This window comes from Penicillium taxi (genome assembly GCF_028828555.1).
Source record: "Penicillium taxi strain IBT 34144 chromosome Unknown utg000003l_segment0_segment0, whole genome shotgun sequence".
NCBI classification, from domain to species: domain Eukaryota; kingdom Fungi; phylum Ascomycota; class Eurotiomycetes; order Eurotiales; family Aspergillaceae; genus Penicillium; species Penicillium taxi.
In genome coordinates this window covers 1,798,928-1,818,544 of record NW_026643205.1, presented here as the reverse complement: position 1 = coordinate 1,818,544, position 19,617 = coordinate 1,798,928, and the positions used below count along the sequence as shown (strand labels likewise).

General features: G+C 48.5%; 6 protein-coding genes across 6 annotated transcripts; 2 read left to right on the top strand and 4 right to left on the bottom strand.

The window, feature by feature from the left end:
* Positions 1-628: 628 nt before the first annotated feature.
* N7495_004144 (nicotinamide/nicotinic acid mononucleotide adenylyltransferase) lies at positions 629-1,574 on the bottom strand (the record flags this gene model as incomplete). Its single annotated transcript, XM_057206795.1, has 3 exons — positions 629-892; positions 944-1,217; positions 1,276-1,574. 3 exons carry the CDS (start codon positions 1,572-1,574, stop codon positions 629-631), a joined length of 837 nt encoding a protein of 278 aa, XP_057064475.1.
* Positions 1,575-2,918: 1,344 nt separating this feature from the next.
* On the top strand, positions 2,919-8,549 carry N7495_004143 (HECT-type E3 ubiquitin transferase UFD4; the record flags this gene model as incomplete). Its single annotated transcript, XM_057206794.1, has 5 exons — positions 2,919-3,217; positions 3,282-3,358; positions 3,421-4,064; positions 4,141-8,296; positions 8,353-8,549. The coding sequence occupies 5 exons, from the start codon at positions 2,919-2,921 to the stop codon at positions 8,547-8,549; spliced, it is 5,373 nt and encodes a 1,790-aa protein (XP_057064474.1).
* Positions 8,550-10,394: 1,845 nt separating this feature from the next.
* On the bottom strand, positions 10,395-11,316 carry N7495_004142 (PaaI family thioesterase; the record flags this gene model as incomplete). Its single annotated transcript, XM_057206793.1, has 2 exons — positions 10,395-10,421; positions 10,474-11,316. 2 exons carry the CDS (start codon positions 11,314-11,316, stop codon positions 10,395-10,397), a joined length of 870 nt encoding a protein of 289 aa, XP_057064473.1.
* Positions 11,317-12,231: 915 nt separating this feature from the next.
* mak5 (ATP-dependent RNA helicase MAK5) lies at positions 12,232-14,622 on the bottom strand (the record flags this gene model as incomplete). The annotated part of the gene is made up of 3 exons (XM_057206792.1): positions 12,232-13,092; positions 13,151-14,311; positions 14,374-14,622. 3 exons carry the CDS (start codon positions 14,620-14,622, stop codon positions 12,232-12,234), a joined length of 2,271 nt encoding a protein of 756 aa, XP_057064472.1.
* A 179-nt stretch (positions 14,623-14,801) lies between these two features.
* On the top strand, positions 14,802-16,085 carry N7495_004140 (tRNA methyltransferase TRM7; the record flags this gene model as incomplete). The annotated part of the gene is made up of 1 exon (XM_057206791.1): positions 14,802-16,085. One exon carries the CDS (start codon positions 14,802-14,804, stop codon positions 16,083-16,085), a length of 1,284 nt encoding a protein of 427 aa, XP_057064471.1.
* Positions 16,086-16,414: 329 nt separating this feature from the next.
* Positions 16,415-19,558, bottom strand: N7495_004139 (sulfite reductase subunit alpha; the record flags this gene model as incomplete). The annotated part of the gene is made up of 1 exon (XM_057206790.1): positions 16,415-19,558. One exon carries the CDS (start codon positions 19,556-19,558, stop codon positions 16,415-16,417), a length of 3,144 nt encoding a protein of 1,047 aa, XP_057064470.1.
* Positions 19,559-19,617: the final 59 nt, after the last annotated feature.

Genomic DNA, 19,617 nt, shown 5'->3' with positions numbered 1-19,617 from the left:
GAGATATTTAGGTAAGGAAACCCCAGTCTACGAGCAATACTACGGCGGGAATCGGAGTAATTCTAGTACATGGGCATCGATAGCGAAAGATAACTGGACGGGTCGGGGTTAATCGCCGATCGATTATAAGCCTATTATTTCGAATATTTATTTAAAAAATAGTTGATTTGTAAACTTGGAATGTTCGATTAACTAACAATTTACTTTCGGCTTAAATTAAGCACAAAATACGAAAATATGGTGTCATCAGATAAAATGATGGTGCATAATCTTCAATCCTTTCCGCATCGGGCGAAATCCCCAGATTCAGAGTCGGAGATTTTAGAGGATATACGGAATAAGATTATGGGTATACGGACATAGATTCCAAGGTTCTAGTGAGCCCTCCTCTAAAGTGAAGCTAGTATGTACATCTGGGCTTCTTCTTCTCTTCTTCTTCTCTTCTTCTTCTTTAGCTAATCCATACCATCGTGTGTTGCCAATAATCATATAAATCAAATCCACTCCTGAACACCAGAAATCATTAATCTTCTCTTACAGCGGAAGCAGCGGACGGATGTGTGTATCCAGGACGAAGACGGGGGGTATCGTATCAGTCATTGTCTTTTTAATCGTCGTAGCCGTATTATCAATTTGATTTCCCGTCCTGCTTCTCCTTGCCTTTTTCATTTGTCCCGTCATCTTCATAGAGATGGTGCTGCTCGATATAATGAATGACAGGGACTGGGATGAGATAGCGGACACTCATCTCACGTCGCAGGAATAACCGGATCTTGGTACTGCTGACATCGTTTTGAATGAGTTGCTGGATGACATTGATGTTATCCTTCCACGGTTGCAAGCTGGCCAGAGCCTCGTCAATATCAGTGCCGTTGCGCTCCACAATGAAAGACTGTATAAATGTTTAGTTCGATATCCATTTGTGGACGGAGATGAGACCTACGCCGTATTTGCCAAGAATATGGTCCAAATCCTTTTCGCTCCATACGCCGGGAGTGGACATGGTATGAATCAGATCGGCACCAGCCAGCAAGGCAATGCGCACTGGCTTGCGGGTTCCATTCCCAGCCTCCACACCTTCACGTACTGTATTGATCTCGTGGTCGAAATGGTCTAGTACAACCGCAGTGGGCTGATACTCCTTCTGCACAGGCTCCCACGTATCCACCATCAACCAATCCGAGGTTTGATCGACTGCCAGCTGACACATTGCAACCCTACAGAACAATCTGATTAGCTTCAAAGAAAGAAAAGTGTAGAAACAATGAGTCCTACCGATGTTCTGCGCTCGCGAGACCAGCCTTGCGATAAGCGTCCGAAACGGGTGACAAGTAGCCACCGATGAGTTCGAACTCTGAGTTAAATTTGACATAATCTGCAGCCATCTCAAACATACGGAGATGCAAATACGTAATGGGGGAGAAGGAGCCACAAGCCACCAGCAGAAGTGGGGTCTTCTCAGGGTCGTTCATCTTGCGCCTGAGGCGTAATTCGGGGAAGACATAGTCGGTCATAGGAGTGGGAGGGATATAGGTGCGAGCCTGATGCACATCATCACAGTGCCCTCCAACCATTTCCGACATTTCAAAGGGGGCGAAAGATGGGGGAAAGTGTGGAGAGAGAGAGGTTGGGAAGTTTTAGAACCTCGGGTTTGAAGAAAACGCGGGGCGGCAAACGAGCGGAAAGCGGAAAGAGGAAAGCGGAGGAGAATGAACCGGATTGAGTAGGTAAGTATTTATTCAAATATGGAGTTGAAAAGTGTAGTTGAGTGAGAGGTCTGATAAATCTGATATCCGATGATTAATAATTATTCCGGTGAGTCAATCGAGGCCAGAATATTATCCCCGCCCGTTAGCATCTAATGATGTGAGAAGTACTAGACATTGGGCCATCTCTACAGTTTTATTTCTAGAAGGATTATATCTCTGTACGCTATCTCGGTAAGATTCAAATAATTCAGGGTGTTCATTGGCTTATAATATTAGTTAATACTCAGGTAATACCTCATAAACCAAGATCCAATAGATCCTTCAAAGATAGGCAACATCGGTAAGTATACTGAATCTTACGGAGTACTAGGCTTAGAATAAAATAAAATAATAAGTGCCCAACGTACTGTGGGCAGAATATCAATCGGCTGTACAGTGTACTGTTACCTGTTACCGCTGTCTTATATCATCGTTGCAGTCTCGCTTGCTCTTCTGCCACAGACCAACTTCCCCTTCTTCTCTCCCCCAACACTTCTTGATCTTCTACTTCTACCCTATACCTTTCTTTTACCTTTTCTTCTTTATCTTCTTATATATTTCATCTTCTTCTTGAACCTTTTCTGTACTTCTGCTGGATACTACCTTATCTTCCTAGTTTCCCTGCGTCCTTTTCCAACGTTCACTGTCAACACTTTGTACGGACTGTACGGACTGTACGGACTTTACGAATGGCGGATTGAAACAGTGTAGAAAGTCTACCTCAACATAACCCTGATCAGGTAACTTTATGGCAAGGCGAAGACCCTCTATCAATCGCCAGGACCCTCTCGAGGATATTTCCGTCTCCCCCGCAGGAGCTTCTGCCCCGAGGTAAGTAGCTATAATGTCCTTTTATCACCATTCCTCCAAATTTCATCTATTGTTTGCTTTGTCTGTGATACTTCGCACCTCATCTCCAAGATCTATGTGAATAAACACTACACTCGTTGTTAGCCTTGCACATCAGACCGCTTTCAACTTGCGTTCTGGTACATACCAATCTTCAACCTCACCCCTCATCATCACTTTGTCTTTCCCCCCCAATTTTCAATCACTGCGTCTGTCTGGACCACCTTGATTGTTCCTTTATCGTTTTATTTTTCTTCTTCAATCTTCGTTTCTACGTCCACCTACACGCACTCTTTCCAATGAAATAAACTTCTCACCAAAATGACTCCTAGGTCTACTCGCTCTTCGGCGAGGCTTGCCACAGATCTTTCTCTCGTCACTGAATCTGCTGCAGCCCAACCTCAATCTGCTCCAGCCTCAAGGAAACGTAAAGCGCCTGTGCGTTCTCGACCAGCAGCCCCGCCAGTCCCCGCGGTGACATCGCCTCCTCGGCGGCGTTCGAAAAGACAGAAGACCTCAACACGTCCTCCTCCACCACCACCTCCCCTTCAAACTCTTCCTCCTCCGCCCCTTCCCACAAGTTCTCGTCAATCTCGCCACACAGCTATGTCACAACCTGGGTGAGTAAAATTACTCATGATTATAATTTATTCAAGAGACGCTAATGTATCTTCATATCATCAGACCATCCTCACGAGGAACAGAAGATGCCAAGTCAGCAACTTCTCCAGCACCTTCGAGACGTCGATCCGCAAGAAATGGTGGGGTTTCCTTAAATCTCAAATTACTAGGGACTGATTTGCTAATCATGGTGGTTGGACAGATCGAATTGCAGCCACACAATCCCCGCCTCCACGGCGTCAGAGAAAACGTTCCTCCAAGACAAACGCCGACGTATTGATGCGGGATGCGGAGGACGATGTGGATGAGGATGATGATCATAATGAAGAGCACGAAGGGACTCCGGCTGGCGAGAGCCATGATGATGCTGCCACCAACCCTTCCGTCTTCGATGAGGATGATTTGGATCCATTCCAGAGCAGTCTCTTTGGCGGTCGAGGCCCCATGGGACTACAAAGCACTCTCCGAGCTCTCAGTGGCATGATGTCGGGCATGCACACTCGACTGCGAGATATCCTCGCTAATTTGAAAGCAAAGGACGACCCTTCTCTCCAGTTGATTGCTCTCCAGGAGCTTTCCGATCTTTTGCTAGTCTCTAATGAGGATAATCTCTCCGGCCAATTCTCCCCTGACCCGTATGTTAAAGAGCTGGTCAGCTTGATGCAACCGAATCAGTTCGGCGAGGAAAACCCAGAGATCATGCTCCTGGCTTGCCGATCGCTTGCTAACATGATGGAGGCTCTTCGCGGATCCGTGGCCAACGTCGTCTATGGTGGCGCTGTGCCAGTGCTGTGCCAGAAACTTCTGGATATCCAGTTTATTGATCTTGCCGAGCAAGCATTAAGTGTAAGTGTTTTCTCAGACCGATCGTGGCTCCACAGACAGCATACTGACTAGGATGTTTTCTTTCTTTCTTTCTTAGACTTTGGCCAAGATATCCGTTGATTTTCCGGCATCGATAGTACGAGAAGGTGGACTGACAGCATGCTTAACATACTTGGACTTCTTCCCTACAAGCACCCAGCGTACTGCGGTAACAACTGCAGCAAATTGCTGCCGCAACCTCCCTCATGACTCTTTTCCCGTGATTAAAGATGTGATGCCGATCTTGCTGAATGTTCTTTCCAACGGTAGTGATGCCAAAGTTGTTGAAAACGCATGTCTTTGCGTCTCCCGTATAGTTGAGAGCTTCAAATATCGGCCCCAGAGCTTAGAAGCGCTGATTGAACCTGAATTACTCAAAACCGTTCAGCGACTTTTGCTGCCTGGTACTTCCAACTTGGTTGGCCCACATATTCACACTCAATTCCTACGTGTTCTTGCGATCGTCGCCAAAGCTAGCCCCTCTTTGTCTTCAGCCTTGCTTAAAATGAACGTCGTTGATACCCTGTACCAGATCTTGACTGGTGTGTCTCCACCTCCGGACTCAGACAATACTTCCGTCAAGATGGACAGTGTTTTGGTAATGCAGGCGTTGATCCACCGACCCCGCGAGCAGGTGTTTGAGACACTGAATGTCATCTGCGAATTGCTCCCGAGTGTTCCCAGCGACAATGCCTCTCGAACTGATAATCTTTTGAGTGCATACTTCGATAGTAATATGTCAATTGGACTGAAAGCGCCCAAGGCAAAGGAGACCCCGGAAGATAAACAGGCTATGCTAGAAGATTGCAAGCCCCAAATCAAACGCTTTGCGACAATCATGTTCCCGACCTTGACTGACGCCTACTCAAGCACGGTCAATCTGCACGTCCGCCAGAAGGTACTTATTGCTCATCTAAAAATGCTTCACATCCTAGACGCGAAATTGATTGAAGATGCTCTACGTACCGTCCCGTATGCGTCCTTCTTGGCTTCTATTCTTTCGCAAAAGGACCACCCATCCCTTGTATCCCTCGCTCTACGTTGTTCTGAGCTACTATTCGAACGTTCGGAGCACGTTTATCAACATCAGTTCCACCGTGAAGGCGTCATTTCTGAAATTGCCAAGTTAGCACAAGCGCCACTCTCTAACAATGAGCAAGACAAAGGTACGGACGCTGAAATTGCTCATGACGTCGACATGGACCGAGCTGAAGAGAACACCGAAGACGATGATGATCTTGACGATCAGGATGAAGATCTTGACGAAGATCAAGATGACGATGATTCGGACTCGGATGCCTCGACCCCTTCTGGTCGACAATCTTTGGCAAAACTTGACATTGCTCTCAACGATCTGGTCATCCGAGATGCCCAAGTTTTCATCAAGTCCTACGAGCAAGGTCAGGGTGCGACTGTTCGGTCGGAAGCACTTAAAATCTTGACTAACTTGCAGTCTTTGGCGACAAAGATCCGGGCTTGTTACTTCTCCCGCAGTCCCAAGGATGGTAAATCTCTCTTCGAGACACTGGCGTCCTACTTCGATGGAGATGCTCTGGAAAGCATAACTAGTTCAGAGCTGCAGAATTCGGGCATCATTGATGTACTCTTGGAGGTTCTAGGTGACTTGAATTGCCCACACATCAAGCTTGCCCGGTCGAGCTTCTTGAAAACATTTATGGGTGTCACTATCTCTGAAAAGGCCAAAAGCCAGAGTACCGCAACTACGCCCTTCAGTGTCTTAATTCGCAAGCTTCAAGATTTGCTAAGTCGGACCGAGCATTTTGAAGTTCTCACCGTGAGCCACAACTCGTTGGAGAACACTCGCAGTAATGCTACATATATGCTTGGAAAACAGCTTCGCCTCAAATTGGCTGCGGATGAGGGATGTAAAGTTCCTGCCCCGTACAAAAACATTATGGTTTCGATCCATGCCATCGCAACCTTCAAGGCGCTGGAGGATTTCCTACACCCACGAATCACCGTAACGGAAGCTCCACGGCCGTCTGGCTCTCGGGCCCGGATACTTGCCCAGATTGCCGAAAATGCTCGTGTGCGCGACCAACTTGCTTCACATTCAGCCAGGGGCTCAACTACGGGCAATGCTTCTGAGAGTGCAGGTGGTGGACATATTGATGGATTTGACTCGGAGGATGACGACGATCGTGAAATGCGGCGCGTTCGCGCACGAATTGATCAGAGCCTTGGGCGACAACTTGACGGTGGAGATGAGCCCCTTGAGTGCGCTGATGAGAGACAACTCAGTGGCGATGAGGACGATGACGACGACGACGGCGAAGCGCAAGAGGATGAGGAGCTGAATGCCATCGTAGATGATCTTGAGGACGAGTTGGACGATGAGCCTGTACAAGATACCACTGCCGTCAATATGGAGGTGGCATCCTCAGGCAAGGTCACCGCACGCAAAGAGGACGGAACCAGAGTCGGAACACCCTCTTTGTCCACCGAAGCATCGAAGTCTTCTTCGCACAACTCTTCATCTCGCACTACTGGGACCTCCCTGGCCACTGCTGGCCGCCCGTTCGCATCGTATGCTGCTGCCATCACATCGACTCCCCAGGACTGGCATATCGAGTTTTCTGTGGATGGCAAGCCCATTACAAGCGACACTACTATCTACCGAGCCGTGCACCATAATCGTGCCAATTTAGACGAATCGAAGACTAAGAGCGTCTGGTCAGCCATTCATACCGTAACCTTCAAGCGCGTTCCCGGCCCTCCGCCCCCAGAGCCTTCAACGCTTCCCAGCAGCGGTGTGGAAACTATCTCTGTCGGGAACAATCTTGAGATGCCATCTTCTCTCAGTAAGGATGCTACTACTGCTTCAATTTTGCGCTTGCTCCGAGTTCTGCATGACATGAATGCCACAATTGAGGACATCTTGACCGAGACTGGTGACCACATTCTGATCACCCCAGAGCCTCTGTCCCAGTTCATCAACACCAAGCTTACCGCCAAGGTCAACCGACAGCTCGAGGAACCATTGATTGTTGCTAGTAGCTGCCTTCCTGGCTGGAGTGAAGATTTAGCTCGGCTTTACTCGTTCTTGTTTCCGTTTGAGACCAGGCATTTGTTCTTACAGTCAACTGCATTCGGTTATTCTCGTGCTATGATGAGATGGCACAGCTCTCAAAGTGTAGATGACCCCCGTCGTGATATGCGCCGCGATGACCGAGCGGTGCTCGGCCGTTTGCAGCGACAGAAGGTTCGAATCTCTCGCGCTCGCATACTGGACTCAGCCATGAAGGTCATGGAGCTTTACGGCTCTTCCCCCAGTGTACTTGAGGTAGAATACTTTGAAGAAGTTGGAACCGGTCTTGGTCCGACTCTTGAGTTTTACTCAACTGTGTCCAAGGAATTCTCGAAGAAGAAACTCAAGATTTGGCGAGAGAACGACTCTAACTCATCTGGCGAATATTCCTTCGGCAACCGTGGTCTGTTCCCGGCTCCGATGAGCGATCAACAAGCTTCAACCGACACAGGAAAGAAACAATTGAACATTTTCAAGATCCTTGGAAAGTTTGTTGCCCGCTCCATGCTGGACTCGCGAATAATCGATATTTCCTTCAACCCCGCCTTCTTCCGTATTGCCGATACTTTATCCTCCGTAGCCCCTTCACTGGGCACAGTCAAGGCTGTCGACGAAGACTTGGCCAGGTCGCTGGTCATGTTGAAGCGTTTTGCCCAACAAAAGCATGATATTGAAAATGAACAATCCTGGTCGGCCCAGGAAAAAGCCAAGGCTATCCAGCTTATTCAGGTGGACGGTGTGCAAGTCGAAGACTTGGGCTTGGACTTCACACTGCCTGGTTATCCGGCCATTGAGCTGACTCCCGGTGGCTCGGATATCGAGCTGACCATCGAAAATGTCGATGAATACGTTGACCTAGTCATTGACATGACTCTGGGTCGCGGCGTTCGACACTACGTGGAGGCCTTCCGAGTCGGATTCTCTCAAGTGTTCCCTTACTCTGCCCTGCGTGCGTTTACCCCCAATGAGCTGGCCATGCTGTTCGGCCAAGCCGAAGAGGACTGGTCAATTGAGACTCTGATGGACTCCATCAAGGCCGACCATGGATTCAATATCGATAGCAAGAGTGTTCGCAATCTGCTTCTGACCCTGAGCGAGTTCGACAAGCAACAACGCCGGGATTTCCTCCAATTTGTCACGGGAAGCCCGAAACTTCCTATTGGAGGTAAGAAGCCCATATTCCTATGAACTACAGATCCCCGCTAATTTGATTCAATCCAGGTTTCAAGAGTCTCACACCTATCTTTACCGTCGTCTGCCGCCCTAGCGAGGCCCCCTTCACTCCGGACGATTATCTCCCCAGTGTCATGACCTGCGTGAACTACCTCAAGCTGCCCGATTACAGTAGCCTTGAGGTTCTCGGCGCGCGACTTTCAGTTGCCATCAAAGAAGGACAGGGCGCGTTCCATCTTTCTTAGTTTATTATTTTCCCACATCTTTCATTCCATTCTCCCCCGTCCTTTCAAAAACAGGACTAGTTTAATGATGCGACGACATGACTTTGCTGACCATTTGATCTCCCCCCACCCCATTCAATCCACAATTTTTCGGCCGGGCTCATTCCTCGAATTTTTATTTTCATTGCCATCTGGATTGAGGGGCGTATGCGGGAGTTATTCTTCGATATTGATATTAGATAGCAATGGAGCACCATTTTTTATGTATATCGAAGTTCTTGTAGGCCACAGTGGACTTTAGTTTAAGCGATTGTAGCAAACACAGTTGATCTCGAGGTCAGACAACGTTCAACACCTTTATCAAACTTCCTACACGCAGACTCAGGAACACTACAGGATACCCCCCGCCTTAGAAAAGTTTATTACCGCTTTCGATTGTCAAAGGAAAATGCTACCTAGCATCCTTGATGGTCTGAACAGGCTGTTCCTCCAGCTCCCACGAGCAGCCATTCCCCCTTGCCCAACTAAGCGTTGATAAATGTCCTTAACAAGGATTTCTGGGCTTTACTAAGGAAGGTGCCTTTACAAAAGAAACCCGCCTTAGACGGAGCTCTGCATTCATCAATGCTGATGAGTTCATGAACAACTTGCACATCAGATACTGGATCAAATTCTCATGCGCAAACCTACTCTGAGGTCTAAATGAGGCAACGTCAAAGCTCAAGTAAGCAATTTCATAAAGCATACGGATCTGTTTGAGTGACATACAAATTCGGTTCTTGCACGATGAACGGTTACCAACAGGGCGACCTTCGACAGAAATGAACCAAACCAAGGCTGTCAGGTTCTCATGCATGCCACTTTGGCCACAGCTCTGGCAGTCTTACTAGAAAAATCACTTTAGCACTCAAAGCTCTGGAAATCTCAAACAAAATTTGGACGGGTATTACAGCACAACAGATACGAGTATCAAAAGGCTACTTTTGCCATTTGACTACTAACCCAAGCCATTATGTCGTTTACAGTAAATAGGCTCACAATTCCCTCAGCTCTCCTTGTTAAAGGTAGGACACAACTGACCCTCGGGTCACTCCTGAATTGTTTAGGAGTTCGTTATCCAGAGAGGTTTTGCTGAAGAGCAGCAAGTTTTAGCACGATTCTTTGCTTTTTGCGGCGAGAGAAAGTGTACTGTTATCGCACCGACTATATCTATCGCCTGGCTGATACCTATCTCCAACGTATTGGTGCTTTTTCGGTAGTGATGGTCAGCTTCATCTTCCCCATAATACCCTTTGCTGGCAGTGTATTCCTGAGCATCTGAATTTTGGCTTGGATTTCTGAGCCGTTGAAGATTATATGATCATGCAGGCTTCGAAAATCCGAAAACCGTCCACACCTGCTCCAGCATTGAGAAACATCCCGGTCGTAGTTGCCGCCGGAGTTGTAGTCACTAGAAATTCTAGAGACAAAATAGAAATTGAAGTCAAGCCCTAGAGCTTCTGTCAGATACATGAACTATGTCTTGTTGTGTTCCCTATTGCTTCTATCAATAATGCATGATGCTACGGTGATCATATCCATATCAGCGATGGGTGCAGCACGAGTTTAATGCGACTACCTACCTACTTCGATAAGCACTTGTGAATCTGTTTCCATGGATCTTTGCCTTTGATATTCATCTTGAATTAATGACCTCTATTCTTTAGTGGTTTCTCGGTCTATTCTATCTATTATCTATAATCTATAATCTATTAATCTCTCTCTCTCTCTCTCTCTCTCTCTCTCTCTCTCTCTCTCTCTCAAAAAAAAAAAAAAAAAAAAAAAAAAAAAAAAAAAGGAACAATATATACCAAAACTTCAAGCATATTAGCTTCCGTAAACAGACACCATAGACTAGAGACAACGGTCAGTATGATATTATTAAAAGTAAGCAGCATAAACTTACGCTGGCAAACTTGGGTTCGATAAATAAAGCTTTCGCCTCAGCAACCATAGCGGCACCTTCACTGTCTTCGCTCAACAAAGCAAGATCAACAACCAGGTTCCTTGCATCAATAGGTGTGGGCAACGACAACGGTAGACAAGTCAAGCGACCTTCAACCCAAGCCTTCCGCCCATCAACTTTAACAGTCTCAGCACGCAGAATATATATGCGATCCGGTATAGCAGGCTTTCGGAAATCAACATTCAAGTTTGCCGTCATACCCAGCCCACTGGGAAACGCAGCAGAGACACAACGGGCAAAAGCCTCGTCTAATAAGACAGATAGGAGACCACCATGGACATAACCAGGGTGCCCGCATAGATCGCGACCAATATGAAATACGGAGACGAGGCTGCTTGCACCGGTCTGACTTGTTGACTCGGCCTTTGCGTTCGTCGCCTTTTCGCCTGGAGATGATATCCACAGATACGGCGCAAGAGCCAGCTTGCCTGTCCCTGCTAGACTTCCACCTATGAAGTGGTGTTGTCGGAGTTCGGGAGGGATAGCGAGATGAGGTCGTGATTCTTTATAGGTTTGATGGGATTGGCGCAGGGCTTGGACAAGGGGTATTTGCGACACAACTGCGTCTATCTTGTCTGGGTCTGTTTGCGATACTGGAGCTATATGCTTGGGTTGAGACTGTGATTGGGATTGTGATTCGGATGGCAGTGCTCGCTCGTGAACGACCGTAGAGCGGGACGGTCCCTGCTGGTGCAGACATGCGACCTGGGCAGGCGAGAGCGAAACTCTGGCGATAGGCGCAGATTTGCGCAGCAGGCGGGTGATTTGAGGGAGACGAGGCATGTTTGCTAACTATAAGATCGGATCAAGATGTTAAATTTGAGAGCCTTGGAGGAAATTGCTCAACTCTACACCTACATACCGTCGGGATTCTATAAAGGCCGAACTACTGCCCCGGTATCAACCGATAGGATTCTAAGGCTACCTTCCCCAACAGATTTCTGATTCCTAGATATCTGACAGCAACTTGAGGACGTCGATTGAAGGATTTGGCAGATATCCACACAATTCGAAGATAGAGTTAGGCTCTCGATATCAATACCGGTATGAAGAAGTCTAGATCAACAATTGAACGCGTGGGGTGAAGAGTCTATCCTGATTTTTTCCCCTTAGCCCAACCAGTGGGCTCTTGTGGGTCTTTTCGGCCCTACGCTGCCGTGTCGGTATGCCGATATGAGAAGCCTCTATCTAACTAATGCATTCTAAATCCTAACGAAGAAAAGACAAGGATGGTCACGAACAGTTCACCCAGAATCAAGAGGGATCCAATTTGATTGATGAAAGACAGGAAACGTTTGCCAAACATGACTAAAGCAGCATCCCCGGCAGATGGTAAGATGGGCAATGAACATGTTCCACCGGCTTGGTTCGTGTTTAGGATGGAAGAACGCATATCCATAAATAATCACAGTGCCAATGATCTGGCTGAAATTGCAGATGCGAGTTTAGCAATAGAAGCAGCAATCAGCTAATAAAATACAGAGATAGTAGTGCTGGAAAATATGATGTATTAGAGGTATAAGAATGAAGAGCACGCATGGCTTACAATTCGTATATGATGGTTAATGATCTATACTAGGTATTGATTATTCTAACTCTAGCGCTACCTATGAGGACCTCGATATGGAGTGGATATTCTAAAATTGATGAATATTGTGACGAGTTTATTCCACAATAAATCAATTCTGATAAAGAGAATTAAAAGCTCAATGGGTCCAGATGACCCAGGAAAGCATTGTTGCCTTCACCACGTAGCAGGGCCTCGATATCCACTCGTCCAGCTGTGAGATACCGCTCACTGACACCAATATTGATGCGCTGAGATAGCAATGCCTTGAGCTCTGCACGAAGACTAGCCATTTCGCTCTTCGAGATACTGCTATTTTGCTTATCACGCGCCTCTCGTCCACCACCACGACCTCGACCACGACCCTTAGACTCATCGAAGTCCTCACTGTCATATTCAACTCCGAGATCCTCCGCTGCAGCACGCATCCAATTACCCTCAGCTGAAACCTTTTCCTTGGCGATTGTAGAGTCGGTGATGCGCTTGGCTAGATTGATGCGCGGCCGCACACGTTGAACCACACGACGATCAAGATCAATGGACTCGAGGGCAAGTTTGGGTCCATCTCCCTTGGACTTTTTGAGATGCACCTTGGCAGCAAGACGAGCCACACTGACGACTTCTTCAGGAGAGCAAATGATAATACTCTTACCGTTTGCACCAGCACGAGCTGTACGACCAGAACGGTGAACGTAGGTATCTGCTGCGCGGGGTGCATGGTAGTGGATGACACAGTCGATACCCTTAATATCTAGACCACGGGCTGCAACATCAGTTGCTACGAGAATGGAGCTAGGGTCTGCCGTCGGTGACGAGAATCGCTCTACAGATCGGAGTCGGGCCTTCTGGGCCATAGACGAATGCAGTCCAAGGGCGGGCAGTCCAAGGTTTTGTAGCAATTGGGCCAGACGGCGGACAGCGGATATTGAGTTGGTGAAGACAAGGGTCCGGTGCTTCGGGTAGTAAAGCAAAAGAGAGTAAAGATATAGATCCTGTTATACCGCGCGGTTAGCATGAATATGCCTGTGGCAGCTGGAAAAATATATGTACCTTCTCCATGGCAGGGCATTCCACAATTCCTTCTTTCAGTCCTTCGGCCATCTGTTGCACAGGATTCATATCAATGAATTTGGGCTTTTCTTCTCGGAAGTTGAGCTTCTTAAGCAGATACTCCATTGATTCCTTCTTGTTCATCAGATCACCACCTGACCACTGTCCTTTACCTGCTAATTTTTGTTGCAAATCACGGTGGAATGTGGCTGAGAAAACTAGTGTCTGTCGGGCTTTCGAGGCCTCCGTGTGCTCTTCGGCCTCCTCATCCGCGTCATGGAAGTCGTTGTGATGTTTGCGATCCAATGCACCGATAATCTCCTCCACCTCCTTGAATTGGCCCTCACTGAGAAGCCGATCCGCTTCGTCCACAACCAGGAATCGAATGGATTGCATTTTTTTGATCAATCCTTGTCCTGTGCTAAGAATTTCCCATGCTCGCCCAGGGGTACCGATTACGATATCGGCATTAGCCAGTTTTCTTTGCTGCTTTTGAATAGATAATCCACCAGTCAATAGCGCGATGCGGGCGTTTGTATCTGGAGAATTTGTGATCAACTCCCCAATATGCTTTGCCAACTGGTGGGCCAATTCTCGGGTCGGAGATAGGATGAGGGCTATGGGGATAGTCGTTTCTTTTCCGCCGTTGTCGATATTTTTCCCTCTCTGTTCGAGATAATGCTCCAGAATCGGGATGCCAAATGCGAGTGTTTTTCCAGAACCAGTGGATGCCTTGCCAACAACATCGTGACCGTCCAGAATCAACGGAATACAAGACTCTTGGACCGCGGTCGGTTTCTCAAATCTCATTTTAGACAGACCAGTGAGAATTTCAGGCGACAAGCCCAGTCCGTCCCATGCAGAAACGTCGACGCCATCTTCATCTTCGCCGTCAAGGGCTTCAAACGAGAGACCAGCTTGAAATTTCGAACCTTTCGCGGGCTTTGCTTCTTGAGGCTTTGATTCCTTCTTATTGAGTGCCTTAGCATCCTTTCTGGCCTTCGGCTTTTTATCTCCTTTGACTTGTTTCTTTTCTTGTGATTCGGCCGCGGGAGTGTCTGTCTTTTTGGTCGATTCTTCGTCGCTGAAGCCCGACCACTCTTCACCGTTATCACCATCAGTTTCTTTCAAAATAGACGTCTTTGATGTGCCGGATTTTGCCTATTTCCAGCAAGATCTCAAAATTAGTTGTGATGAGATGATTTAGTGGATTAATCTCGTACCTTAAATTGCACTTCTCCGTTGCCATTTGGCCGAATGATGTCCACTCCTTCAATCTCTTCCAGTCCAAAGAATCCCTCAGCGTCATCCATGCGATCTGGAAGAGCTACTTCCTGCCAGTTCAGCTCCTCAGCGCCGATAATACCGTCCCATGAACTGTCGTTTGCGGCTTGGTCAGCCTTGATAGCCTTCTGGCGCTTCTTGGACTGAGCCCCCTGGGCCTTTGAGTCGCGTCCTCTTTTCTGACCCATTGTGATCTTCGACTCTGGAATATCAGATATGTCGGTTGATCTGCGACGAGAAAAAGCTGATGAGCGGATGGCCAAAAAAAAAAGGCGGCAGAAACACTCCGCCCGGAAATCTTATCGGGGTTTTTACTCCCCACCTTTTTCCATTCGCCCTCAATTGATACTTGCCAGTTTTATTCGAAATGGGCAAGTCTTCCAAGGATAAGCGCGATGCTTATTATCGCCTAGCCAAGGAACAGAATTGGCGCGCCCGCTCAGCGTTCAAGTTGATACAGATCGACGAGCAATTCGATCTCTTCGAACACGAAAACCCGGAAAAAGTTACAAGAGTAGTAGATCTTTGTGCTGCTCCGGGAAGCTGGAGTCAAGTACTCAGTCGTGTTCTCATCAAGGGTGATAGTTTCGGGCGACGGTCATGGGTCGATAAGAAGCGCAGAGAAAAGCAGATCTTGCAAGAAGTTACCGGTTCAACAACAAATGATACCGGAAATGAGATTCAGATCGGCGAGAGCGACCCAAGCTCTGAGCTGAAGCCTCGCAAAAATGTTAGAATCGTCTCGATTGATCTCCAACCCATGGCGCCTCTCGAAGGTATAACCACTCTTAAAGCCGACATCACACACCCCTCCACAATCCCTCTACTTCTGCGCGCTCTGGACCCTGAAGCCTACGACTCGCAAGCGCAATTTTCTTCAGAAATTCGAACGCCCCATTCTGTTGATCTCGTTATTTCGGATGGTGCGCCAGATGTGACAGGTCTGCACGACCTGGACATCTATATCCAGTCGCAATTGCTCTATGCTGCTCTAAATCTCGCCATGGGTGTACTTCGCCCAGGTGGTAAATTTGTGGCCAAGATCTTCCGTGGCAGAGATGTTGACGTCTTATATGCACAGTTACGTACGGTCTTCGAACGGGTTAGTGTATCCAAGCCTCGGAGTAGTCGAGCTAGCAGTTTGGAGGCATTTGTGGTCTGCGAAGGATTCATTCCTCCTATCAGTGCAGAAGGGCTCGTGGGAATGGCGGCATTGAAGAATCCTCTTTTCGGTGGCTCTGCAGCACCAAAGCCTATCTCAGAAGATGGCAATGTGGGTATTGAGGTCTCTGACGATCTAGACCAAGATACCCTCGCTCGAAATGTAGTGGCAAATACAATATCGAGAGACAATGCCTCTACACCAAATCACTCCTTTGAAGTCCGCCATCTTGAAACATCAGAGCAGCCGCAGCTTCAGAAACTGTCCAATAAATTTGCGACGGAGAATAGGTGGATACCTTCTTTCATTGCTTGTGGTGATCTGTCTACATGGGATTCAGATGCGTCGTATGCTCTTCCTCCGGACCATATTAGTCTGGATCCGGTGCAACCGCCTACTGCGCCGCCTTATCGTAAAGCCTTGGAGCTTAAAAAAGAGAAAGGTGGCGCGTATGGTAAAACAAAATTTGGGCAGCTAGGCAGGGCCTGATCTTATCATGGACGAAAATGAAACAAAAATCTTTTAGATAAATATATGAATTCAAATGTTGAATAGAAAAGCGATAGATCATGTAGTGTTTGTGAACCATCCACATAACGGAACTACGAATTCCGGACTCATTGCTACTCTGGACATATTTAATTAATACTTCAAATGAAAGAAAAGGTTGTATGTAAAGCCTTCAAACGGAAAATCCATATATACTTCAATGTTGGTCTATGTAAATTGCGCTATAGTCCAGATGGAGGTGGTCTAGAAAGAGGGGGTAAAACAAAACGCAAATGCTCATCCACGTCATCATGCAACTTTTTAGGTGTCTAGTAGACCTCAAGAACATAACGCTCAGCATCCTTGAGCTTCTCAATCTCCTTGCGAGAGTCAACCTTCTTGCCGTTGCTCTGGGCATCGGTAGTGATGGCCTCTTCCAAGACAGCGGTGACATCAGGCACAGGCCAGGTGGGACCACACAGGTAGAAAGCACCATCTTCCTGCATGTATGCCTTGATAATCTCGGGGAGAGTCTGGCGCATACGATCCTGGATGTAAATCTTCTCAGGCTGGTCACGAGAGAACGCGGCACCCACCAGAGTGATCACACCAGCAGCCTGGTAAGCTTCCCATTCCTCACCGTAGCAGTACTCCTCGCGCTGGTGACGAGAGCCCATGTACAAGAGAACTGAACCAATCTCCTTGCCCTGGGCCTTCTCGAGAGCACGGTGCTGCACAAAAGCACGGAAGGGTGCAAGACCGGTACCGAGACCGGCCATGATGAGAGGCTGAGTTGACTTGGGGGGCAGCTTCATCACACTGGACTTTACACTGACAGTAACGGGGGTTCCAGGTTGCAGGCTGCTCAGGTAGCGAGTGGCTTGTCCGAAGCGGTCGCGGCCGTGAGGGTCAGTCCAGGTGACAGCGACGATCATCAAAGCGACAATGTTTGGGGAAGCCTTCTGGCACGAGGCAATAGAGTACTCGCGGCGCTTCATAGGGCCGACAATGCGAATTATCTCGTGGAAAGCAGGGTGGGCAGATGGGTATTCGAGCAAGATATCGGCAAAGGTGACAGTGTCAACCTCGGCGCGACGCTTGAACTCAGCAGCGCCGTCGGGGCCACCGAGAGTGAGGAGGTCAGTCTTCTCCTTCTCCTCAGTGGCAAACTCGGCAAGGGCCTCGTAGAATCGCTTGGGAGGGCGACCAAAGATATCGACATTGTGGATCAAAGCCTGGTAGACGGTGCGGTTCTCGAGAACAGCGGGATCCTCACGGCTGGGAACTTCCACGATGGCATTGGGGTCCAGTCCGTAGAACTGAATGAACTCGTTGACGTCCTTGGGGTCGTTCTGAGAGTGGACACCAAGAGCCTCACCAATGTCGTAGGTAAGTCCAGAGTCGCCGAGGTCAAACTCAATGTGGAAGATGTTACGGTCGTAGGTAACGGGGGTCAAACGGCGGTTCTCCTTGACGTGGACGGTGAATGTCTTTGTCGCAAGATCGGGACGAAGAGCACTCTTAGTGTCAAATGCCTCCTTGAAAGCCAGTCCTTGAGCCGCAATCTGTGAGCCCTTAAGGAGGCTCGCAGGTTCGGTTTCATTCTGATCGAATGCAGCAAAGCTGTTGGCGGAGATATCCTTAGGCAGCTGAGCAGCCTCACTGACTCCCTCAGGCTCTTTCCAGGACTCGGGAACCTCAATCTGGCGGAGAGTCTTATCGAGATCTTTGGTAACGTTCTCGAGGGCTTCGGCATTGCCAACGATGGATGCCAGCTTCTTAGTGGCCAAGCCTTCCTGAGAAGGCAGAGCAACACGGATGAAAGAGGCTTGGAGGACCAAGGTATCAAGAGAGGCGCCTTCGGTAGTCAATGAATCAATGACGAAAAGAGAGAGACCACGCTGGGCAACAGCTTGGCGGAAGGCAGCAGGAAGCTTCTTCTCGAGGTCCTCATCCTTGACACCGGGTGCGTTGATAATGACCTTACCGGTATCCTTGACTGAGGCGAGGACATCAACATCTTTAAGCAGCGCAACATTTCCGACATAGGTGACGTCGGCAGCAGCAACGGCGTAGGGAGCATCCACAATCTTGGCACTCTTACGGATATCAATGCGGATGGCGCCACCCTGGACAAGGTTGTCGTGAACCTTGCTGGTAGTGACATTGTTTGCAGAATCAGCTGCGAGTGCCTGGCTGAGAGCGCGGGCAGCATCCTCAGTAGCGGAGTTATCGACATCCCAGAAAGTATATTCTTGGACCGTAGCGGGGTCAAGGAGCTGAAGAGGCGTAGTCTCGCTGGCAGCGTTAACAGGGAGAATGGGCCTCTCGAAGATGCGCTGGAAAGCAGCAGCAGTTGAGATCAAGTCCCAGCGCTGGGATCGAGGGTATTTGAGTTCAACACATTCAGTTGCCCGCTCACGGCCGGTGGCGAAGGTCAAGGCTGCAAGGACGTCCTCATACAGAGCAGAGTGAATACCCTCTTCATGAACAGCCTTCACATCAGCAACTTGTCCAAGAACACCAACGGTCTTGGTAGACTGGGGAAGCACGCGCAGGAACTCCTCCTCGACGAAAGGTCGGTAGACACGAACGTTGACAACACCGATTTCAACACCATCCTTGGCCAAGGAGCGAGCGACCTGGGCAGCAAGAGCAGCCTCAATAGTGCCGAAGACAACAAGAACAGAGTCGGGGCTCGAGTGACCGTGGTACTCAAACGCACCATAGTCAGTTCCAAGCTCACCGTTCAGGGTCTTGAGCAGGTCCAATAGCTTGCCTTGCGCGTCGAGGTGGCGGTTGCGAGAATCGTCGAGAGTCTTGCGAACTGTCTCATATGTGCGAGAAAGACCTTCCTTGTCGAGCACGTCGATGACACGGGTGGACTCGCGACCAACGCGGACACCGTCATAAATGTGAATCGAAGGCAAGATAGAAGAGAGCAGAGTGGTAAACAAGGCCATGTGCTGGGATTCATGAGCAGAGCCACTGGAGACGAGACCCAGACCAAGATCCTCGGCCAGGGACAGAGCCGAAGCATAGTCGGAAACCAAGCCATTCTCATTGGTATAATCGACAGCAGCAACATGAGCCGCAACCGGGCTAGCGACAGAGTACAGTAGCGAGAGTTGCTCAAGAGCAGAGCGCATATATGGGAGAGTGGCTGAAGATGCCACAATTCCCTGAGGAACATGGCGCTTCTTCAAGTCAAAGTCCTGGGAGAAGATATAACCCAGGGCCAAGTTTCCCGCACCTTGACGGGTTTCCATGGCCTTGACCTCAGGAGACTCGCCATTGGCATTCTTCTCTTGGCTTGCAGACCATTGACGGAGAGCAGCATCGAGGTCAAAGGTCTCTGGGGAATAAGAGAAGATCTTATCACTTAACAGATACGCCACTTGTTGAATCAGAGTCTGAGCTGTGACATATGTAGGGCCTGAAAGGGCCGAGAGGGCCGGGTTTGTAGATGCCATTTTATTATATAGTGACTCTTGTCTAGATATCGTCCACCGCTTAACGATATCACAGATAA